Source organism: Acanthisitta chloris, unplaced genomic scaffold, assembly GCF_000695815.1.
Source record: "Acanthisitta chloris isolate BGI_N310 unplaced genomic scaffold, ASM69581v1 scaffold8450, whole genome shotgun sequence".
Lineage (NCBI taxonomy): Eukaryota > Metazoa > Chordata > Aves > Passeriformes > Acanthisittidae > Acanthisitta > Acanthisitta chloris.
Window position 1 is genome coordinate 163,634 of NW_008649918.1, and position 25,956 is coordinate 189,589.

A 25,956-nucleotide genomic window follows, 5' to 3' on the forward strand; every position below is an offset into this window, starting at 1 on the left:
TCTCATGAAGTGCTGTTCAACATCTGTAAGAGCATCACACGCAAACTCAGATACTGAGAAAACATCATGTAGAAACACACAGGAAAGAAGTGTTGTTTCACCTCTATCTACAGCCCTATATATAGGGAATTAAATGAGGACTTGTAATTTATACTACTGAGCTATGGCATGTTCCTTTAGCTCCTTTGCTTTAACATTCAGAGAAGGGATCTTAGAAAACCCAAGTAGAAATTATACTGAAATACACTGCAGCAAGGAAAGAAGGTTTATCTGTTCAAATTCTCCAAAATATCTTTTAGTTGACTTTTTCTTTGATTTAGAATAGTAAAAATAGGAGCAGTACAGATGCAGGAGTTGGAAGGCATGTAGTGGAAGTGCACCCCTTGGTGCTCTATTTTATTGCTGCTATTCCTTGGTGCCATTTTAATACAACCAGGACTTCATTTTGAGAAAGGCTGTAATTGTATCCAGCTGCTGACCCGGGCTTGTCACCCATTCTTATACACTGTGAGGAGAAAGAAGCTATTTTCCATGTCAAATTTGATTTATATCTGAAATCAATCTGTGTGGCTCTGAAATCCATCACAGTGGTCAGTTTCAGAAATTTAATATAATGCAAAATGTAAGGGAGAGAAGTTCAAAGCGATCTCTTGAAGTATTTTTCTCCTGAAAGGCAGCACATTACCTTGAATTGCACAGTCCCTTAGATCCAGCACAGAGCGGTATTAAGTCTGAAATCAGACCTACCACAACTCCTGCACTCAACACCCAATTCTCATTGATTCTTTTCATCTTTTCAGAATGGCAGCCAGGAGGCTTTTTTCAGCACAATGCTAAGAAAACACCTTCAAGTGCACTAAAAGCTGCACCAGGTTTTTACCAATACTTAAAAGGTGATGAAAAGGCACAGGGTGCATATTCCCAATGACTAGGTAGTTTAGCCATAGCAGGTAAACAATAAACTATAAAATAATATAATGCAATACATAAATATAAAAATGAAGAAAAGTACTTACCTCTGAATGTGCCTTTTCTTCTGCCTGGAAGAAAACAAAGAAGAAATGACTTAGAATCAGTCTGAAACATAATTGTGGTAATGGAAAATAAAAGTCAGCTACGCTGAAGTGAAATGAATAGCTTCATGGATTCATTACATTTAAGGAAGGTATGCTGTAAAAACAATTAATGGAATTCTTTTCAACTTACTTGGCAAGGCTCCAGCTGAAACCCCAAAGAGCTACTGACAACATGAAACAGTGGACAAAAGGAGAATGGGACCAGAACTGCAGAAACTGAAGCTACATTTCTAAGATGCAAAGAAAATTTACCATGCTGTCACTGCATGGACCTTGGTTTGTTATAAGAAAACTTTTACACCATAACAATTATTAGGGCTCCTGGAATTATATTTGTTTTCCTGAATATAAGCAATATTCCTAATATAATAACTAATCCTTGCTAAGAGAAGTTGACAGCATACCCACAAAAGATCTGTGGGGGAAGGCGAGGGGAAAGAGGTATTAAAATTGTTCATGTTTTGAGTATTTTTAGATATTTTCCCTATCGTAATGTATTGTGTCATATAATGAAGCTATTTAGTCAGCAGTCTTTTTCAACAAGATAAGAAACTAAATCATTGCAAGGGAAACCTTTGAAAGTCATTCAGTTTCTAAGCACAGGATCAGTGCTATTTAGGAGAAATTTGGTAGATAGAGAAATCTTGCTTCAGTGGGATTTTAATGGAAAGGAATGGTGTGCCATGAAAGGAATGCTTTTGTAACATAAAGTATGAATCCATTAATGTACTGGAAATCAATCCACCCCATGGGCTGAGGTGGCACAAGTTCAGAGAAGCAGTCTAACAGTGTCTGGAAGAGAAGTAAGTAGCAAAAGGAAAATGTAGGTAGAAGAATTAGCTACAAGTAACACTAGAAGCTCTAAGAAAACCCAACGTAAGGGCTCCTCAAAAGATTCTCTGACATCAAGCAGTCTGTGTTACTGTAAATTAATACAGCTGATTTGAAGCCTGGCATAAATTTTGTGCTGTTTGAATTTTAATGATTTAGTATAGAAAAGCTTTCTTACTTTATCTGGTGTAGGGGGAGAAGACTTTTGGCAAATACCTCTTTCCATACATGCCTATCTGTTAACAGTCACCAAACAGACTGCAACACTTAGAACTGCTTTTGTCTGAAACTACTGTAATACCTGATACATAACTACATGAAGATGATTTAGGATAATGATAGTTTTATTTGCCAGCACTGACATGATGCATGTGCTGTGACACTAACTTTCTCACCTATGTTTGCAAAAAAGATATCTGCCTACAGAAAAAAAATTGAAATTCTATTCCCATTATTGTTCAAACATATAGTGCATACTATCAACTTAAAAAATAAAATCTGACAACCAAATACATCTGAGCATTTTTTATTTAAGTTCATGCTGACACCACTGTAACCCAGCATTCAGCCATTGCTTCAAAAGGCTCTAAAAGTAAGTAATTCTTTTTAGCCCTCTGCTTCATCATATGCATGCATTTCATCCTTGTAAGGATTATTTTTTTCTGTATTTTGAAGTCTTAGAATATTAACATACAAATGACATATCCTTACACACCTCCTTTGAGCTTGGCTTAGCACAATAAATGAAGCCTAGGAAGTCTAAGTGTAGCTAATGCTGAGAGCCAGTGAGAGAAATATAGCAATTAAGTATGCATGTGTAAATTTAAGTGCATTGCTTACTTGAGCAGGAGGAGATTAAAATTGGAGACAACCTATCCTATTTTTTTCAACTTCTTGGAGAGGCAAATGTATGCAGTGACAAAACTGAGTTAGTCTACCAAGTCTGCTTACATGACGTATTCTCCTGTGAAACCAAATGTCTGTCTCTGTAGGTGCAAATATCTACAAGTTAGATTTCCAGTCTGTGCAAGTAAGTCCTCAAAACCCACACGCAAGTCAAGAAGAAAGCCAATATATACAGAAAACAGCAGTGAACGCAGAACTTTTTTGGCATTGGACTTACTCATTTCAATGTCAGGAAATCATGAAATCTGTTCTGAACCTCATATTCTAATTCTCACAGAAATAATCTTCAGAGAATAACTTCAAGATTTTCAACCATCCTTTGGTAACAATACATAAAGATTTTGATCTTTATTTAGTACTTTGTCTGAATCTGCAGTGATTAGGCTGCAGAAAACCACTAGCAACAAGGTTTAAGACAATGCTTGAGAAATCTTATATTTGATTGAGATACTCATGAAAAAGCAACAGCTTTGGAATCCCTGCTCAGTGATTTTGGCCTACTTAAGTAAAGTAAAAATGCTCTTGTAGTCCTCCTTGAATCTAGCAATAGCTGACAGCAATTTTTATATGCCATAACCCTGTGAAGCTATTCCATTACTCTCTGCATTCAGCTGGTGTGATACTGATTGTCAGCCTTTCACATTTCTATTTCCACTTGTGCATCATCTTCTGATTAACTGCTGAAAAGTTTGAACTTTTCTCACAGAGGTATCAAGTAGATGAAACTCAGCTCAAAGATCATCCCTAAAAGTCAATCCTGGTAATTTTGTGGTACCAGTTCTTTTCTGGCCTTTTAGAGATTTCTCCACAACTTTCACTGTCTTGACTACATAATCCATTAGCTAAGGAGCAGGGCTCAGCTGCTATGTGAATTCACAGTCAGGCGTTTCAGAAAATATTCCAATTACAGTATGAACCTGGGTAAACAGTTTAAAATCTATTTTGCAGGAAAAATACTATTCTTTAGTATCCTGGGCTTTAGATAATATTTCTAAGATACTCTGTAATGTTGAAAGATAACATGTTATATAAATAGTATTAGCAAACTCTTGCTACATTACACAACATCAGAGCACAGATATTTCAGACTTACTGACTGGGTGCTGAAAGTATCCTGTGTCACTTCATAATTTGACTGTTACCATCTACCAGTTTCATAACATTCTTCTAAAATTTGACATCAAAGCTTGAATTATATTTTGGACGCTCCTTCCCATGCGAACTGATCATAGTGTCTCATAGACAGCAACATAGTTGGAAAAATCTTTTGACAACCAAAACATAAGTGAGAAGCTTTACTTTGAATGTTAGTCATACTTCATGTGCAGTCAGTTTGTATGCACATTCTACACCCCCTATCCCCATCTCTCCTCCTTTGCTTCCAGATAGTTCAGAACTGGTCTGGACTGGAATTACTTGCATCTTGCAGCTTAAGGCCTGGACAAACCGAACGCATGTGCACTTGGTGTTTTAGATACGCCAAATGTATGAACCTTTTGCTGATTAAACAGAACTGGGAGAGGCACTGTTGTGGGAGACATCATGCATGGATGCAACATACTTTTCAAGCTAACATGAGTTTAGGCACTGAGACAGAACTACCAAGAGGTAAAAATGCATCAAACTGCATGAGCTTGGTATTCCCAGGCAAGAACTGGTGCTGGCTCTGGGTAGAGGAGTTCATCTCTTCCCTGGAATGTCAGCTGACACTATTCAACACCTGGAAATATGGAGAGGACACAGACTATTCATGAATGCATGGGAAGAAAGCAGGTAAGTGGGCTACTCTCCTGTGAAAAGAGGCTACTATAGCAAGTAATTGTTGTTAGTGAATAGGTTGCAAAGCAACTGTTGTATATCAGCAAGGGAATGTCCAAACATGTTTTGCTGCTCCCACATGGATGATTTCTTGTTAGTATAACAACTGAAGCAATAAATTATGCAAAAGATACAAAACAAAGTAAGATACAAAAAACCAATACCAAAACAATAAAAGAGAAAAATATCAAACGCAGAACAACTTCTGGAACTAGAAACAAATATTACTTAATCTAATTAATCTAATTAACTGAGATTAATAATTTTAAAGTGTCAAGTGACAGCATTTAGATGCTATTTAAAAAGAGAAGAAATGTCTAGTGCAAGAAAGAGCAGTAGACATTCAAACTGCAAATTGTATTTCCCTTATCCTAAATCAATCTTGTAGTTTTCAAGAAATGTACCACAAACAGTGTCAAGATATAAATACTTCATAAATTGTGCAATTAGAAAACTAGCAGAAAGTAAGCAAAATCACTCAAAATTGTCAACCACAATAGCATAAGGACCCTGCTTAAAGGGACACTTCTAGACCACCACTTTGTTTTTAGCTTTGAAAATGCACACTAGCTGATTTTAAACAGTTATCAGTAATTCACATAAAAGAGGAAAATCATGTATTCTAAAAGTCCATGCAGTAACACAAAGTTGAAAATAAACATTTCTCCTTTATTTCTGTGCAATTTTAATCCTTCTAAACCTCAAGTATTGAAATTTTCATGAACAATGAACAAGAACAGAGGCAGGCAGAATTTTTTTCTAAAATGTCAATACTCACCGTAGAGTAGAGAGAGGATGTGCTGGAGACAAGTGATAATGAGGACCCATGTACTTTAAAAAAAGAAAAATAACATGATATACTGATGAAAGCATAAAGCTTCCCCCATGTAGCTCAATAACTAAACAACTTTTTAAAATGAGAACCAATTTTCCACAAAGAGCAATTATGAGCTATCAGTATTAAAAACCTGTTGATAGATTAGATTTCCCTGCATTTGAAAAAATTGTCCTATCCAGAAAAAGCACTTTCCTGTGTATGAAGTAGGAGAGTGAGCCAAGGAGATTCAGTATTATTATCAGCAAACCAAGCATCACTTTTGTTGTTTTGACAAGAAATCACTTGATAAATACACTTCTTATTGAAACCAGAAATTTGGCGGTTTACACACCTATCCTAAACTGAGCAAATTACTTTAAACAGACTATGCTTTGCACAACAGTTCACATTCCCCACGGTGAGCTCCCCAACTTTGCTCAGCACAATGCAGACCCATATATTCACAATCCATGTGGAGGGGTTACTGTGAGATGTAGTGATGTATTTTCACAAATCATCAGTCAAGTCAACCTCAAGAGCACTGAGTGAAAGTTGCAGGGCTGCAATGTAAAAAATGGGGTTCTTCACCTCTCTGAAAATGTCAAGTGAAGACTAAAACTGAAATAAAATGACCCCTTCTGCTTCTGATGACTCTCCTGAGCAAGTCTATACCAACAGAAAATTTTATAGAAGACAGTTTATTTCATTACCTCTTTTTGGTTTTGTTTTACAAGAAGTTTGTTTGATATTTACAATATGCCAGGGTTTGGTAAATAAATTATTTTGCTTTAACAGCTTTCTGGCCTCTGTATGCCAGATATCTTTAAATCTAGTTTTGCAACTAGGCAAATATTTATAGAAATGTGGTACACTGATCATTAAAACTCAGTGGCTTTCAATTCATGTTTGGTTTTCAGTCTCTGCTAAACTCCCATTCCCCATTCATATACAGTGGCTCTATGCATTACCTTACTTCTTTCACTTTAACCTTCCTTAGAGCTCCTGTCTTAAATAAAATACATTTGACCTTCCAACAGCATCATTTCGTGTTAATCTCTAATGACTGTAAACTGCCAAAACCTGTTTATTATTGCTGCATTGACTTTCATTTACTTAGGTTGATCACAGTTATCCACTCCAGCTGGATATGAAACATGACCAATGAAAAAGCTTTTGTCTAAGCCATTGGTGACCCATTACTGAAATTGTACATTTAACACCTCTTTTACTATGCATAAATTATTTGCCTTGTTTTCTCTATTATTCTTCCAGTGTTTCCTTTGATAATTCTCTTCCTCAGCAAAGAGTCTGTAGTCACTTCTGTCCTTGAATTATGTGATATGCTTCTGTGCAGTCAGCCATCCTCTCTGTGCTGACAACTCACAGCTTGAGGTGTTCTGCACCCTACTGCTAGTATTACATACCCAGATGTCTGCCTGATATATCATCTAAAATACAGTACAAAGAATTAAAAATAAAATAACTAATATTGTCTGTTGTTTCACCTAGGATTTCCAACCCTCCCTTTTATCTCACATGATGAGCTTTGGGGCTAGCGGAATACTTTTTTATTTGCTTTTATAAAGATCATTTATATTGTTGTGATTTAGCAGTAAGTGAGATTGATGAGATGATGTTATAGAATGAATCTCCATTAAATTTTAGTTGTTTTTACTAGAAAAGTTAAGCAGAATAAAATGTTATAGTGCATTTAATTAGGAGTTGTCTGGCATTCTGTGGTTCAAAAGGAGCAAAACAAAACCCCCCCAAAAAATTCCTCAAATTCCAGATGCCACACATAGCATTAAAGAAAGCACACCTACAGTAATAATCTGCATTAAGGTAGTGAGGTCAGATTAAATGACAGAGTTTAAATACAGAAATTCACATAGAGTTTGCTGTAGAAGGTTGTAGGAAAGTGGGGAAATGAAATGATTACAAAAGAAAGGGGGTGCTAAGTAGCACTGGCATTTGGGAAAAAAAAAACCCCAAACTACCAAAGTAGGATTAAGAAAGCATGGAAACACAGTAGTCAAGGAATGTTCAGACATGTCACATTTAGAGGAAAAAAGAATAAAATCATAGAATCATAGAATTTAAAGGTTGGAATGGACCTTACAAATCGTCTAGTCCCAATCCTCCCTGCCATGGTAATGTCCCTGACTAGCCTCAATTCCAACTGTGCCTTAGCTTTCCTGACTGTGTCTCTAGCTTCTCTTACAGCTTCTCTGTATTTTTCCCAGTCCATTTGTCTTCCCTTCCACCTCCTAAAGGCCTCTTTTTTTCACCTGAGTTTCCTCAGCACTTCATTATTCATCCATGAAGGCCTTCTAGCATTTTTGCCTGATTTCCTCCATGTCTGGATGCATTGGTCCTGAGTTTGGAGTAGTAGACCCTTGAATATTAGCCAGCAGTCTTGGCCCCTTTGCCTTCCAGGACTTCATCCCAGGGGACTCTGCCAAGAAGGTCCTTGAAGATGCCGAAGTCTGCTGTCCTGAAGTCCAGGGCAGTTATCTTGCTGTGTGCCTTCCTCACCACCCTGAGGATCTCAAACTCCACTACCCAGTGGTCGCTACAGCCAGGGCTGCCTTGGAGCACCACATTCCTCACCAGCTCCTCCCTGTTGGTGAGCACAAGGTCCAGCACAGCTCCTATCCCTGTTGGTTCCTCTATCTTCTGTGTAAGGAAGTTGTCATTAACACATTTAAGGAACTTCTGGGATTGCTTATGCACCACCATGTTGCTCTCCCAGCAGATATTGGGGTGACTGAAATCCCCCATGAGGACTAGGGCTTGCGAGCTTGAGGCTAATTGCACCTGTCTTATAGAGGCCTTCATTCATGTCCTACACATCTTGTTTGAATTATTATCCAAGGCATACAGTCCCTCAATTCTAACCCAGCAACCGTGTCCTAAACACTTTAATTGTCTAAGAGCACAATTCTCTCCTACACTTTGCTTTATTCCAGCTGTTCATGGACATACAGGGCTACTCCTCCTCATCTCCCCCGCGTGTCTCTCCTGTAAAACCTAAACCCTTGTATTCCAGTGCTCCAAGGGGTTAGGCTTTACAGGAAAGACAGGCTGGGGAGGTGAATAATTTTTCAAGAATGGCTTCCTTTCTCTCAGAATTTCTGACAGAGGTCTTGTACATGTATGAGATACATGGCATTGAATATTACTGGGTGAAAGAAATACCTTCTGTGTTTTAGGGTAAAGAAGGCCTGTAAGTCCAACTCAACAGAATTTAAAAATGCTTCACAAAATCACTTGCGTTTTCATGTTGAAGAAGAAATATTTTAAAATTTTACTACACTTAGGACATTTATTTTGGGACCTATTTTGTCTAAATAGTAACTCAGTCTTACCTTCTTCCATGCTGTCCCTAAATGAACCTGAATGACTAATCGCTCGTGGTCTCTCTTCTAAGGAAGTAGCACTGCCACACAGTTGGGAGTCATCATATAGATCAAAAGAAGTGTCTTGTGCAGGGTTGCTGTTTGAACGCATCATGCTGGGTCCAGGAAGGTTAAACTGTGACAGGTTGGTTGGACTCACTGGAATACAAAGCTTTATTAATGAGTACATTTCCATTAAATGAATTTTGGTTCTGCACAAAATTGTAATGTAGGACTAGCATGGTTGGGTGGACTTCATGCTGTTGAGAAAATTAAGAGCTTTTATTCCTACTTTTAAGCTGAAGCTGGATAATACTAATCCTGTAGAACACATGGTAACACTAACACTAGTGTCTGAACACACACTTGTTCACTTTGACAGCACAAGACAAAGTCAATGGGAGAGATTTAAAAGTTAAAAAGGAATAAGATGGGATAAGTATTTCTGTAAGCACCTCATCTAACTAATCAGTATGTGTATTTCATTGTTATAAACCTATATTACTGATGGCTGTTAAGACCAAAGTTTATTTGCAAATTATTTTAGTTTAGTTTATTTGGTTTATTTTAGATCATGCAAAAAGTTATAAATTATCAGAGCAGCTGTGTTGTGAGAGCAAATTACTCCACAGGGCTATGATAATGGAAAGTAGCAAAGGACAATGACAAAATAAATTTTAAACCACACAATCTCATTGCTTTCTGTTGTGAGTACAAGAACGATGAAAAAAATGGAAAAGAAGATAATTATAAGCAGAAAATTATACAGTGAAAGAAACACTTCTTACGAAGAGCTGTGTCTAAAACTACAGGAGGGGAATCCAAAGCAGTGGCTTGCTTAGCCAGGATCCAATTTCACTTTTAAAAGTAGCTTTGTTCAACTTCTTTTCCCACATATAATAAAGACCAACATTTGTACGTATGATCAAATTTCTTTAGAGTGATTGTAACCTACAGATGCCATAAGCTGTGACAAACTGATGGAAGTGTTAGTGCTCCAGAGGTTGCTGCTAATTCCTCAGTAAGGATCTAAACCACATAAAGCTCATTGTGAGCCTAGGTACATGTGTAGCATGGTGAAAATAAGTGGTTTTCTACTAAGCATTATAGAAAAAATAAAATTATTAACAAAACTAAACTTGTGTTGGATTAACTTGAAACAAGATCCTGAAGAATGAAATCTAAATCTTGACCTGTAATCAAATAAATCTGCAATGTGACACATATCCCAAAATACTATTTTGCATTCAAGGTTAGTATTTGGATTGGGCCCAGTGCAGGTCCAGCTACTGAAACACACGGGAAGGGTCTATCTCAAAGTAAACCTGTATATAGGAAAAAAGCAATGTTTAGTGTCTGGGTTGACATTCACTAAAATCACTGGAAAGAATCCTACTGATTGTGAAACCTAAAAGATGAATAGCTTTAAACTACAAGCTAATTTCCAGCTCTGCCTAAAATTTTTATCTTCTTGGGCAAGTCATGGATAATCTGTGCTTTTTCTCCTGTATGCAAAGTAGGAGGTATCCTGTCCCACTCCATTAACCACTGTGAGTTTCCCTTCGTTAGTGAGATACACAATATGGGGATGGAGATATTAGAATAAACTACCTAGCTTGGCAGACTAAGAAATATGAACAGTTCAATTTTATGATTCTATTAAAGAGTGGGAGAAACAGTGAAGGGAAACAGCATTTACCCAGGTTGGAAAAGTGATATTTTCCAGTTGCAGATGAAGACATAGCTGAAGGAGAAACAAGCGGGGACTGACTGCCAGTGTCTTGCAAGCCTCCAGTTGAATGGGAGCGTAGCCATTCCTTGCCTTCTTCCTGACTCGTCTGCCGGGATGATGGTGTATATCTGAAAAACCACAGCTGACATGCTCAAGACAATGACAGGGTGATGCATTGGAAAGAAACTACTGTCACACAAATACCCTTCACCAGTTAGATAGAACAAAACCCTTGGAAAGCATCATAATCACCAGAGATTTTAACAAGGTAAAATTTGCCATCGTATTACAACAGAAAAAGTACAGGACTTGAAACCCCTTTCCTCCTCATCCCCCTCCCCAAGACAGCATTCCTTTCCTTTGAAGAGATATGATGATAAATCATAGCAGACAAACAACTGAGCTGGCAGGAAAGGACTTTGAATCTACAGGAAATGTACAGGCTGATGCAAAAGCTTGGAAGCTGTATGGTTGAGATAGGGAGTGGACAGACTAGTAGCCAAGAAATGTGAGTAGCCACTTATAAAATGACATCTGCCACAGATCATGTGGGCAGTTGGTTAGATGACAGGAGTGAAACAGATAAACAAATGTGAAAAAGGAATTTGCATTGGTAATGATAACTACTAATGGTCATACACGTGAGGTCTGCCACTCTGAATGCTACTTGGCATTGTGTCCTGCTCCAAACTGGGGGGAGGGAAAGGGCCAGGAAACATCCACAATTAGCAGAAACAAGTCCTCTGGAAGGAAGAAGTCTGGCAATCAAATAATTAATTAACTGCTTCCAATGGCAAACCAATAAAACAAATGTAACATGACACATGGGCTAAAAGGGAGAACTGGTTACTCTCTGGCCCAGCCCCTCTTGGCTGGGCTGGAAGAAAGGCAATTCTGGCAGTGGCTAAACATTAAAATGTGCAGGCAGTGTGGGTCTTAATCAAAAGACTGTTTTCAGCAATGTCTACAATAGCCTGCTTGGTTCAGCAAAATCTCCTGCTGAGAAATGAGCACCTTCTTTGCCACTGTCATGAGCCATCAGTGTTCCCCAAACAGCAAAGCAGAAAGGGCTTTTGATATTCTGTCTTCAGGCTTGTGAGGCACAAGTGTTTCTGCTTAGAAAGCAGATTAAATGAACATGTAAGTTCTCATGTTGTGCTTGGGGTTTTGTACAATATTTCATGACACTAAATCATCTTGTCCTTATTAAATACTTACTTCCTTTCCCCTTTCAAAAAGACAGTTATGATCTTTGCCTATAAATGTGGTAAAGCACAGAGTTGCCCAGTGGTTGTCAGATGGGAAAGACTGCAAAATGAGAATTCAGGATCTGAGTTTTGGACTGGGATTTCTGCACATTAAATCAAACTGACGTTTTTCCTGGGCTAACTGATCAGGCTTATATGTCTATAAGCAGTTTTCCCACTCCATCTCACTTTAGCTTTCAGGTACCATTACAGTTGTACATCCACAAACCTTGATTATCCCATTGTACCCCTGTAGCGTACCCATTATGCCTTTTTCATATCTTTCACCTTTTCCATTCTCTTCAAATCCAAAACGATAGTTTTGGGTTAATGGGAAATTTGATTTCATTGTTATTAAGGAACAACTGGTGCAGAAGGTGCTTTATAGTGACAAAAGTTTCGCACTGTCTTAAAATTTCATAAATATTATCTATTCATAGCACAAGAGAATTAACTGTGTAATTTGTTATTGGAAGGCTGCAAAGTGTCTGTGTGCATGCACATATATGCTTGCTTGCCAAACCTGGTTAATGGGAAATTTGATTTCATTGTTATTAAGGAACAACTGGTGCAGAAGGTGCTTTATAGTGACAAAAGTTTCGCACTGTCTTAAAATTTCATAAATATTATCTATTCATAGCACAAGAGAATTAACTGTGTAATTTGTTATTGGAAGGCTGCAAAGTGTCTGTGTGCATGCACATATATGCTTGCTTGCCAAACCTAACCTAATGCCTGAGGAGTTCAGCCAAGTTACCTAATGATCCCTTCTTTTAACCATGCAGCAGAGAAGAGGGTGGATGAATTCTGTTTTCTGTGATGAAAACAGCTCTATTTAGTGGGGAATTAGTAGCAAAGTTGGACTCCGAGTATTGCTGGATAGGGACCAAGAAGACTGGATGGAGCAGGACTCATTTTCTACTTACAAACCTTGGATAATAAAATCAGTATTTTCTAGCCCTACCCTTTACTAGATCATCAATTCAAATTGCATGATTGTTTGCATTTAGAGTTCAAGTTCAGATCTACCTCTAAAACCTTGGTTTTCTAAATGTTTTCAATTATTAGTTCTATTGAATTGCCTATGTATCTTGTCTCTTTTAGCTCTCCAGGATTCAATGCCTTTTAAGATTCATTGCATAAGGAAATGATCCTTAAAAGTATTTACTTTCCATGATATATCTTGAAGGAGAATTTATTCACTAGGCAGACTTGGAAAGAAAAAGTCCATTGTTAAAATCTATGTTTTCTGGTTTGAATCTAAATTCCATGAACTCTGTTGTAAACAAGATCAAAAAAAGGAGAAAGAAAAGTAGACAGTGTAGAAAAGATTACGGGAAAACAGAGAAGCAGCAGTCATGCTCAAAAAAAATTATACCTTAATCCCTTTTTGGGTAGTGTATTTCTGTCAAGCTGCATGCTGTTAAAACAAAAAAAATCCCTAAGGACATACAGTAAACATGACTGTTCAGAATTACAGATTTTAAAGGTCTAGATTTGTGTGCATAACAGAAGGTCACTTAAAGCTTTTTAATACAACTTTCATGATATAGCCCTTGCTCATTGGAGAGGACAATAAGACACGGACTTCTGCACTTTCATTTTTCATCTAGACTTGCTCTGAGCTGGGGCAATAGTAATTTGGCTACTGTCCAAGTAGGAAAGAAGTGCTGCTTTACCATTTCTAAAATTCCTACAGCTTCATCCTGCTATCTGTGTGAGAATCATATGGTCACAGTGTGAATCTTTATTTTTCACAGTTGCCTATGATAAGTCAACGTATTTTTGAAGAAATGAAGGTTGTGGCCCCTGCTAAGAGACAGCATGGCCTTGCCAGAAGCCAAATAGCAGCTCGGCATGTAGAAATATGTGCTAAAGATACAGACTGTTGGCTTTCTGTCGCGGAGGGGCTCACATAGTAAGGTGATGGTAGGGACAATGAAAAGTGGTACCAGAGCAACATTGTTCCATATTCATGCACACATGGCGGCACAGCAGCTGATTACCCAAAATCTATGGCTGGAGTTTTCCTAATTTAAACACCACCCTAGACTAGCCTTCCTTCAAATAAGTGTCAGTTGGGCATTTCATTATTTGTAGATCAGTCTCTGGCTAGCGTGGGTTGAACTAGTTATCATCAAGTGTTGCAATGGTTTCTGCCTGAACTTAATGTCACTGTGTGGATTAAATGGTGAAATTGCTTTAGAATGTTTCTGTATCATAATCACACCTCTGAGAGCAACAGTAACTGAGGATCCTTCCTACCCAAAAAAACTTTCACACCCTTATTAAAGGTGGTTTCCTATTGTGCTGAGGGCTGATGGGTGCCCTGCTGTCATGAAACCTTGATCCAATTAGGTAAAGGCAGTGAAAACACTGTTGGCATTAGCAATCCATTACTGTTGGGGCTCCCACTAATGGAAACAACCCATTCTTACCACCAGAAAGTTTTATAGACAATTTTACTAGTTTAAACAGAGCCTTGCTCTGCATGTGGAGAAAGCAAACGGAAGGAGAAACTTGGCAGCATTTCAGCACAGGCCTGGCTATCATGGTCCATGTAAGAGTAGTCCTATTTCAGAAAAGGGATTGTGTTTTCAGCATTTTGCTCCCAACATAGCAAACAGGATCAAGAATGTTTGGTAAAAAAACAACATAAATTTGAATGCATGATTCACTTATTTTTCAGTTCTTTACAGAGAAAATGGGGTCTTTTGTTTCTTGCTGTTCCTTTATGTACCTCCAAATTTCAAACCCAATAAACACGATTATCATAACACCAGTTTCTTCTGCAAATACTTAAAAAATGCAAATGAACAATATATTTTCTAATGCTACTTTAGCTTGGAGATACATGTATTTCAGAATAATCTACAGCACATTATCTAAAAATAAAGGAGTCAGTGCTCCTTTAAAGCAACTCACCAGCCAAAAGTTACATCAGTCAGATAAGTAGGCCATAGGATTTTGAAAAAATCTTTTGAATTCAGATACTAAATGGTGCATATTCCTCAATACGAGCAACTGTATAAAAGTGAGTGTAGCAAACATTTGTTCTGTGTTTTAAAAATGCTGAAGATTATGAAGATGCTCCTAGACTTCAGATAATTGCATGAAACGATTAACCGTGGTTTCATGTAACTATTACTTCAGACCAATGAGTGCCCTTATCTTTTTGGTATTTGAAATCATTCATCCACCAAAAGCTGGGTACATTACTTCTACAGAAACTGGACTTTTGGTATATAGAACTGTATTGATCTCAGATCTCTAAAGACAATATGACAAAAAAAGTCAGTCCTTTCCTGAAAGAAGCAATGCATACGTGGAACAATACCATTATAAAGTGAGATTATATCATAGTATTTCTGGTATTTTTCTTTGCCATGTCAGTTACAAAGAGCAGTCTTGCAAGAAGATGCATGCAGATGCAGGCAGAAGTTATCAAGCCCACTGTACCTTGTTCTCTTTTGTTTATTTTGCACTGATGAAACTGTCTGCAACTTGTATGGAGGAGATACAAGAAATTACAGGAGGCATTACAGTTCTCACTTTCCTACCTGCCCTTGGTATTGAGGTTACCTTGGGGAAGGGCCATAATGCCATATCCTTGGGCTATATCTAACTGTTTCGGAGCTGTTAGGGAATAAAATGAATTATTGCAAGTTAAGAAACAACTAGGGAGGTCTATGACAGGCTGGGCCAAGCTAATATGGGTCTTATAAATGGCTGCACACATAAGAAAATCTGAAACATGATGCACTGTTTCACACCTTAAAACCACAACCATCAATTATGATGATAATTTAAAATAATTGAAACTCTTGAAGAGCTTAAGTGGATTTCGATGCATTTTCATGGTCCTCAGAACTAAACATTCTTTTAAAGCAAACCAGAGCAAGCCAGTCATGCAATTAGAAACCACTTCCACTCTGCTGATCTTAAAATGCAGCTATTACCGCTGATGAGACCACTGTTAGTTTCTGTATTTCTGCATTTTTTATGCACCGCTTGCTGTGTCACTCAAACCAAACAGAAGAAAGTCACAAATTTACAATGCCCAACAGCAGTTAAGAGTTCAAAAGAACTACTGGTGATGCGTCCACCTGGAAAAATTTACAATTAAAGCAATCATATTTCACCAATTAATCCCAGTAGATGGGTTTATTTTAGAGTATAAGTACCTGCAGCCCTCTAAATTGTTATAAGGTAGAATACAATTGTCCTCCCACATAGGGAGTTACACTGATAGGACAAGAGAATTAGACTTGTCTAAATTAATACTGCTTGTGAAAAATCAGCAAAAGGCCTGAGAGAGATGCAATAATTGCTGAAAAAGCAAATATTTTGCTAGCATTTACTGAATGTTTTTTCTGGTTATTACAACACAAAACAATCTCATTGAATGTCACTAAATTTGGCTGGAGTAAAGTTTGACACTGTATCACTCCAGCAGCTGTCAGGGAGCTGTGTTGATGCCATCCTCTATCGGTCAGTGTGTAGCCTGAATACCAGCTGTGGGCTACGTCTGATCAATCCTTGAAGGGATGTGTGGGTAAATGTAGCAGAGACTTTGCAGATTTGTTGTCTCCATGGTAGGTGACTGTTTTTTTGAAGGCAGTCAAGGGCTACTCTCCTTAACATAAAACACAGATGTACCGTGAGATTATGTACTCATTTTCTGGCTTCTTGCCAACTGCATCAAATCTTTGCTAAAACTTGATGTCTCAAAGGCTTCAAGTTATAGCCTTAATCTAAAAAACTAGAATGGGATATCTACTTTCTAAGAACTGCATGTGATATTTTCATTTTAAAAATGCTGGGGAAATGATTTTGTCTCAGCAATGGCACTAAAACTCTGTAGACACTTTCTACAAAACAGCCTCATCATTTTCCATTTTGTATCTGTGCAAATATATCCTGCCCTGTTATATTCCTTCAGGCTAATAAGACTTTGATCACTAATCTGCAATAACTCATTACCAACCTGTCAAGCACCTTTATTTCCCCCATTTGCTTACAAGAATGCTATTTGGAACAGCACTTAAAGCTATACTATGTTCAGGATTTTTATTGCATCTACTCACTCCTTTCCTCTACTCAGAAAGCCTGTTTTCCTGCAAATTAAATTAGTCTTATTTGAAAGGCTGTTAATGTCTAATCCCATGTTATGTGTTACTTGACCTATTTTGTTTATTATCCTCTGTATTCTTCCAGGCAAGGTGGCCTTCCTGTAATCCCCTTGCCCTCCATCCCAGCTCTCCTCCTTGCTCCTTCCTCAGCACAGACCCTTTGAAAACCTTTCTCCAGCACTAATGACTGCAGGATTATTTCAGACTGTGTCTGAAGCAGGGAAATGAAAAGTTCACCAGTACCAGTAAACCAGAGTAATCTTTAACCTTTTCATTTCCTCTTAGTATACTTGTCATTAGTGATATTTAGCTATCAAATTTCAGTTAATACTTCAATGAAGCAAACCCCTGTTTATTTCTATCATCTGCTATTAGCTCTCTCTTCTCTTTCAGTTTTCCTAGGCTTTCTCTGCATAGACTTTACGTTGTTTGCTAGCTGTATCCCATTTTATGCTTTGGTCTTTCTGATTTTGTCTCTACATTATATTAGTATAGCTGACTATACTCACTACAGATTCAGGCTTTTGCAAGCTCTAGAATGACTAAAGAAAAAGAGAAAGGCTCTTTGCAGATAATTTCTTATGATATGCCAGGCTATAATTAGTATTGCCAGAGGCATTTAAAATATAATCTGAGCCTACAAAGGAAAAAGGACATAATCTGCTGCCAAATATATCTATCTCCAACATTACAAATCAATGTTTTTGTCATGAACAAATACTTTGCTACATGTAAGTTTTACAGAATATGAGAGTTTAGAAATAACAGAGCACTTGTATCAGACCTTTCAGAAAAATCTAACTGCAAATCCCCTATTGAGGCTGTAACTCAAGAAATTACACCATTTACTCAAGGTACCTGCATTTGTTTTGAGGCCAGATCAGCACGAAAAATTACTTTCTCTGCACTCAATCATAATACCCCCATATGGACAAGTCTGAAACTTAGAAATATTGCAAAAGGCAAAGTATTTGGAGCCACTGAAATTAAGTCACATAAAGTATTAGTAGTGGGGGTTGCTCAGGAGCTTATGCCAAACCATTAACATTTGAAATGTGATGTTTAACATTCTCCATATAAATTAAATCTTTGGCATAAATTTATACTTTTCCACATCATTCTATTGACCTCACCATCCATATATGTAGCTCTAAAAATTAGTCAAGGTTTTTATAAGCTAAGTATGAACAATTGACCTTCTAAGAAATATGGTCACATTTGTTTCATGGCACACAATGCAAATTTCAATTTAAAAATTAAAGGCTCAGTGCAAATTACAAATTACTCATGTATCAGTGTATTTTTATCCACTGTTGTTATCATACATTATACTGGTACACATATATGTTTTACAGTTTTGTAATTATATTGGTAAGAGGTGTGATTTTTAGCTGATATAGTAATGCTTATGAATGCAACATAAGAGAATGAAACGTGCAGAAAATTTCCATCTAGATATGTCAAAGGGTTGTTTAGCATTTAGTTTTGATTACTTTTTTAATGCTGATTCACTGAAAGTGAAATCTTTCTGTGGAAAGGATTGGTATTGAAAAATCTCTGGGTTTATATAAAGAGGAAGAATCTTGATATTGTATATAAAAGATCTTTTCTATTTAAATGATTGTGTTGTTAAACAACTAACTAAGTGCAAAATATTTCTGACTGGTTCAATATAATAACCTTTTTTGGGTCAAAGGCTAATGAAATATTGAATGCTGACTTTTCAGTCCCCATGTCAGATAAGAGCTTCACTGTCAAATATTTAAAATTTTCACAGGAAGTGCACTTATTGCCTAGCAAAGATTATTTTTCTCTCTTGCAGAAGTCGAATAAATGTTTCACAAAAAATTTAAAAAAAAAAAAAGAAAAAAGAAAAAATATCTTGGTACAACTGAGCGAGGCTGGTTGCCGCTTCATAATGTATCTTCAAAAGCAAAACATCTGCATATCAAAAAGATCTTTAATAGAAGCGAGGAAAACCCTTTCTTGCATTTCTTTCTCTGTTCCAGACACTTGTCAGGATCTTGCGTATAGCAAGGATTTCATCTTGTAAACTGTCTCCCTGCCAGTGAAACTGCATTTCAGCAAGGATCTGTATAATGATTACCATGTAAGAAGTAACTTGTCAGCAATGTAAGACAGGTCAGCTGAAGGCCAGGCCCCACCAGCTCTGCCTATGCATTGAGCTAATGGGAAGAAAAGTGGTGGGGTCTGACAGCTGGAGGTTTGCTAGCAAGAGGGCAATGATACAGCTTTGGAGCTGCCAATTTCTGGGTAGATCCAACATGCAGAAGTTATTATGTCTGTTGACTGTTCAGATTTGCCTAAATTTAATAAGACAATTTCTCCCTTTTCTCTGGTTGTTCTCCAGAAAAAGGGAACCAAAAAAACTTCTCAAGATAGAAAAAGCGCTTGTAAAACCTTAAAAGGCAGTTGATTCCACATCCAATGCCTGTCTTCCTTCTTCCTTTCCTTCCTTCCTTTACATAAAGGACTAAACTGCTAATTAAACAGGGTCCTTTCAGGAAAACAGATGGAGGGTTTATTTTTTTGGCTCCTGTCCTTTTGCCTCTAACTCGTTTCGTGGTCACTGTATCTATAGGTAAGCTCACCTTTCCGAAAGAGTAGATCTGACGCTTCCAGTCCTCATGAGCAGGCTCTGAACCTCCTGAGTGCTTGTTGTCAGTCCAGAGAGAGAGCCATGATGGCTAAGAGGAAGGTCAATAGACTCGGAACTGGTGTGAAGGCTAGTCATGGACTGGTAACTTGGTGTGTCCTTACTGCCCGCTGAAGAGCTGCTCAGGTTTGCAGCCCACACAAGACCACCTGATGTGAAAGAGTGCACTGAGGCAGGACTGGAAGCCAAGGAGTGACTTAAGCTTACAACATCTGCATTTAAGTCCGAAGGTTTACTGAAGAGGGGGCTGCTGCTACCACTTTGCCCACCTGCACTGCCCATGCTGCCTGTGCCCGAGGATGGCGATTCCAGGCTGCCTTGCCGTGCCAATGTGGTACTAGGGCTGGGCATTGCCGATGTGGGTTTCACACCTTCAGTACTGGGTGCAGAGGCAGCTTTACCACTTGCCTTGGCACCAAACAACCTAAATGTAAAACAAATAGCTTTAGAGAAACTGGTAGCCACATTAAACATTCATGGCGCAACATCCTAAGAGCCAAACTACACATTTTTAATTACTGCTACTAAAATCATGACTACCTAGTTGATCAATCGCAGTGCAAAATTAAATTCACTTAACCATATCACAATAGTCAGGGTTTGTTTCATTACAAACAGCTGTCATTCACTCCTATTCAGATGTGCTCTTTGCACATACAGACCCACCCAGAGAGGGGTGAAATAATGATGTTTTTGTCTTATTACTGCATAAACAGATTACACTTTCACCCAAATTCAGTAATTAAGTGTTCCCACAGCTAAGTCATTAGCTTTTAAACCCCTCACTTCTCAAATCTTCTAAAAAGATTGCAACAAACACTTGCAAAATCCTTCATAGTTTAATAAGCATCTAAGTATTTGTGCAAAATTTCCCTCTTGTTCTTTTGCACAGATGGTCATGCAGTCATTGGCCATGTAGTAACCACTCAGGCAGAATAAACTGCACTGTGGTTAAATGGGGTCAGTTTGTCACCAAGGGCAGTAATGACAGAGGTGTATTTCACAGAATTTCTTCTAGCAATTCCAGAGAAGAAAATTCTACAGTCATGATGAAAAAATAAACTGCAAATCCTCCAAGACTTGAACTAAAAGGTAATGTGATGCTTTAAGTATTTCTGGAAATATTTTAAGCTGCAGTTAAGGTGCAACTTATAAATCAATAGTAAACAAATGCAAAACTTATCATGATGTAAAGTAAGCATGACTAATAACATAGGAATCCACTTTACATATTACCAAGCCCACAAAACTCAGCAGCTGCTCCCCAGCAGCCTGGAGATGCTGTTTTAGTAACTAAGCACAAGAGGGCACTATTGGCTTTTTTGCCAGCAGTGCAAGTGTTCCATTCCAGTTTACACCGCATCCAGATTTATACTTCCAGAAATGTTACAATAGGGCATTTCCAATTGAAATTCAGCCTTGCCAATATTTGTGTCAAAAGATGTACAAAACTCTAGATAATGAAACGTTTGTAGCTAGAGCTGCCAACAACGTGAAAACAAATCTAAGTCTTTATCATTTAAAGAGTTCTTCAGTTTTCTGTCCAGAATATGGCACCATTTGTTCCAGTAACAGAATGTGCCTGAACAGTGTGTCCTTCTTCTCTTTGGGGGCTTACCAGATTACTGAGAGGGAGCTTCTCATGTGTCTGAACTTAGAATCATAGAATATCTTGAGCTCAAAGGAACACATAAGGATCATTGGGTCCAATTTCTTCTAGGCTTCAAACTGTTCTTATGGGGATGTACCTAAAATGCTCAAAGCAAAAGGACCAGCCATTTCAGGTCTGGGAAGGACTGTAAATCTTAAAGAAATAACTGCATTTTGTGAAAAAGTATCGCCCTTTTATTTTCCTGTACTTGATTATCTGTGGCAAAATATGCCCTGAAGAGGCATTTTGCACAGTACTAGAACACATTGAAAATCTCTGCTTTATATATGGCAACTTCAGAAAATCATAGAAATGCACTAACCTTCGAAATGTGGGGGAAGCAATATCTGGGTATTTGGATCCTGGCTGTCTTAGTCCTGGCGTGCCGGAGGCACTCGCTGAAGTTGGGCTGGATTTAGGGGAACTGGACAGTGACACACTTTCAGAATCAGACACCGCAACTTTCTCTTTTTCCTTGTCCGTCTGGTTGATGGTTACAGGGCTGGACCTCCCGGACCCGATCTTGCTTGGCTCTCGCAGTTTGGTGGCGGCAGCACCCGCAGACTTGCTGCTGACGTTGGAGTCGATGCTGCTGGTGCTGGAGCGGTGGCCTCCCCTGCCAGGGATCCCACTGCCACTGGATTTTGATGGACGAGGCAAACTTCGATACTGCAGCGTCGTCTTTGAGCTCACATGCAGGACACCATCATCCTGATTCTGGGAACCATCTAAGCTCGTTTTCCGGCCTGCGTTGGACTTCCCACTGATGGCTGAAGATTTTGGCATTTTTCCTAGAGTTGCTGACCCACTTGTGATGGTGGCTCCACTTGTTGTGATTATGGTAGAAGATCCCAACCCGGACTTCTTGAATCCAAATGACCCTGTGGCAGTTGACCTCCCAATGCCAGAAGGAGGCTTTTTTCCTTCATCACCACTGCTTTTTCCTGCATCTGATGAAGAGCGCTGAATGGAGGCTCCTTTCAGAGGAGTTTTCACTTTTTCTGAAGCTTTTGCATCATCAGTTTTTCCTAAACAAAAGTATATTTGAAAAGGTTGCATTTAAGCTGTAATGCCTCAATATCTAATTTCAACACTATATGATTACAATTTCAAAATCAAAAAATACACAAAGATTGCCCTAAGAAAATAAACCGCTTTGGTCTTTAGTCTCCCATCAGCTGTCAGTATGAGGTGTGGCACATTACAGTCAAACATTAAGTATTAAAATCTTGAAATTCCCCTCCAGACTTCAGTTTCATATGTAGCTGGAGAATGTAGCTGTAGAAAATTATACTGAATGAACTCAAGAATTTTATTTGACTTGGTTCTTGTTGTTAATAGTATTTCCATATGTAAGAAATAATATTTGAAAATAAAACATTACATGAAATTAACATTTCCTAAAGTATGGCATTAATTATGTATGTAGAAATTAGTGGTACCTTATTGAATTCTTTGGTTTTCACTGATTAGATTTCTTTTAGCTTAGGACTAAGTTTGCTCTGGTTTTTAGTTACACAAAATTATCAGAGATGTTGTTATCATGGTATGAATTTTCTTGATGTATAACAACATCAATTACACAAGTTAATAGCCTTTGTCATGTCCTTGATAGATTCTCAAGATTTTTGATTTTCTGGAGGCTGTCTTCAGTCCTGCACAGGTGCATAACTGTGTAATATTTATTTCTACATAACGTTGTTATTCTGGTGTTCAGAAAGGTTTAAATAAGATGTTCTCTTCTATCTTAAGAGAAAGTACATTCTTACTATTTTGCAAACAGATAAAACCCCACCATTTCTTTTCTAATTTCTCTTTAGGCATCTATTGTGTGCTCCTAATAAGGAATAACTGCAAAACAAAGATTTTAATATACTCTTCAAGTGATTATGGAAGTTTTGGAGGTAGGTGACCTAATTTCTCTTAAGAAACTAGACTGTAATAAAGAGCAACACTTGCAAGTCAGAACTAAACGCACTCATGTTTTCATCCAATGTGCATATTATGCTACACAAACACATGCACATGCCATGATATGGACCAAACTCCTACCTGGTGAACATACAGATTATTAGTATATATTTTAAAATTTAAGGCACCAGTTTTGTGTTGCACAGTGGCTGCTTACTCATCTTCAGAAAAGCAGATCTGGGAAACTTAGCTAGGCATGCAGTAAACCTTTTAGTATCTTCATTTTTTAATGGCTATTACAGGGGTGTAATTTCTGTATCCATATGGTGACTGACCATGGCTATGCTCCTCAGAAATCTTATAGACCAGAGACTGACCAATGTTTATCAGTTCCAAATTGCTATGCCACAAAAGGAGTTTACAAAGGACTTGAATTTATTCTGAGATCTTTGTTAGTTGCATTTAAAACTGGGGGTTGAAGTATGTTCATGCTCTCTTTTGTCAGGACGTGACAACGCTCCAGAAAACATCTTAAAAACAATCCATATTTCCTTAGTAAAATGATGGATTGAGATTATACGGTCTTAATAATTACATCTTCTACCAGTTTTGGGGGTTTTCTTCAAAACCAGATGGCAGAAGCACCTACTTTTCTGAAAGCCTTTCCAAAATTATGTAAGAAGGCCTCTAACACAGAATAAAGCATGTAAATCCCCATTTTAAAACATTTTTTTTTCTCTTAACAGTGGTCTATGGCATACCCACAGTATCTGGAATGTGACAATTCAGCTTTAGTTCAGAAATAACTTAAAATATTATTCCGAATACCCTCACTTGAATATTAAGTCTTTCTAACTCAAATTCTAATCTTTGGCCATTTCTATGCATATGTTCACTAATCAAACATAAGATTTTCTAGAGACTAAAGATAAGGCATAGATGAATCCAAAAATACTTTTAAGAATTCCTTAATAGAAGTTGACATACACAAATGATAGTACAACAAAATGCAATCACAGTCTTTATTATGGATGCATTCATGTGCAATTAATAAATTATTAGCATGCAGTGTAGCAAACTAACTGTTATAGATATGAACAAGTTAGTATATTATTACAGTCTTGGCTTGCAGTCGTTTATGGGAAGAACTACCAAAATACTTACAGTTCCTCATGTCTGTCACAAATACATAACATCCATCAACTATTTTTAGCCCAGTAAAGATTTCTTATTAGGTATGGATGAATTTTAAGTATAAAGTTTTGATTTTCAATACTGTAATCTGAAGTACAATAGTTTCCTACCTGGGGTCTTGAGTGCACTTGTTCCTGCTTTGTGCCTGGACTGAGTTGTTCCTACTTGTGCAGTCATGCCTCTCCTCCAGGATCCGGTCTGTGATACAGAGAGAGATGCTTTCTGCCCACCCTTCTCTGACTCTTCAGACAGCCCCGAGGGAAGGCCTTTCCACTTGCCACTGCTGTCTACGCTGCTGTCAAAGTCTTCCTCTGGTTTCTTCAGTTCTTCAGTGCTGCCCCAAGTTTCACTGTCTGTAACTGAGCGCTTCTCTGAGTCCGTCTTCAGCTACAAGAGATGTGCATGAGAAATGGTCAGTCCCAGCATCTTCAGTATTTGCTGATTTCTTAAATCACAGGAGCGGAGGAGAAAAAGCATATTGATGTATTTACAGCAAGGGCCACAGAAACTTCCCTTCTAAAATATTAGTATCCTGATTCAAAAAGTATAAAGACATACCCATGTCATCCCATTCCTTCATAGATAAACTATAATGAAGTGAAACAATTTACTCCCAATCATTGGTGGTGATACCCTATTGTTCCTCAACTCCCTCTGAATTTCAGAAATTAATCACTGTGCTGAGAGGTTTTACTAAAAAGTTGGATGAGGGACTTCCTAAATATACTACTAAAATCACCTCAGTCTGGTTTCTTGCCTTTTCCTACCCAAGCATTCCCCTGACCGAATTAGGAATACTGCTCCAACAGGATGGAGTATGTTGTGCCACCAGTGAGCAGGGATAACATCTTCAGCAAAATTATCAGCGCCACAGCTGATGTCTTTTCTACTGGTCTGTCTCTACTGAAGTGAATTGTTTCCAACAAGAAACTTACTCTAGCTATATCAGCTAGAAGAATGGCAGAGAGGCATATGCAAGCACTGCCCACCAGCAGTGTGAAGGCAACCAACTGGGGTCACGCTCACTCTGAAGCTCAGACTCATGAGCAAGATGCACCAGTGAGGACCTAACACCCCTGGGGCATCTGCTTTCCCTGAGGTGTGCTGATAAGGGAGTGCTGCAAGGAGCAGCCCAACAAGACAGACAACGTAGAAGCTGTGAAAGTGGTGTAAATAGAAACTTTGCAGACTGACTCTACCCCCTGTGTTTGACAAGGCTGGTGTTCTTTGTGCTGACAGGCTGTTCAGTGTAACCCTTCAGCCTGTATTTTCCCACAGTCTCCTGACCTCAGCCTCAAGCCTTATTTGCACATCACCATCTCTTCCCTCCTGCTTGCCTCTGCCCCACTTTAATAGCAAAACCATGGTGCTGCTCTCAGGTATCATCAACAGAAGGGGGGGCTGCAAAGTTGATCACATTCAGGGAAGGGATATTTATGATTCTGTGCTGTTACAACTCCTTCCCCACAGAGACCACTCAGTGGCTGTTTGCTAGGCACTGCTGTCACAAGTAGGATTAGCACCAGTGAGATGACCCAGAGAATAATCAGGTCTTGTTTACATATT

At 38.2% G+C, this 25,956-nt stretch overlaps 1 protein-coding gene across 1 annotated transcript in view; it reads right to left on the reverse strand.

Annotated features, from left to right (window-relative positions):
• NAV3 (neuron navigator 3) overlaps window positions 1-25,956 on the reverse strand; it is a gene marked incomplete at its 5' end in the record, with an annotated part of 183,941 nt that overhangs the window by 38,646 nt on the left and 119,339 nt on the right. The window contains 8 exons of the mRNA XM_009078194.1: window positions 1,017-1,040; window positions 5,410-5,462; window positions 8,817-9,005; window positions 10,546-10,706; window positions 13,204-13,245; window positions 19,570-20,058; window positions 21,608-22,313; window positions 24,501-24,777. Coding sequence (XP_009076442.1) covers window positions 1,017-1,040; window positions 5,410-5,462; window positions 8,817-9,005; window positions 10,546-10,706; window positions 13,204-13,245; window positions 19,570-20,058; window positions 21,608-22,313; window positions 24,501-24,777 — 1,941 coding nt within the window. The remainder of the gene's footprint in view (window positions 1-1,016; window positions 1,041-5,409; window positions 5,463-8,816; window positions 9,006-10,545; window positions 10,707-13,203; window positions 13,246-19,569; window positions 20,059-21,607; window positions 22,314-24,500; window positions 24,778-25,956) is intronic.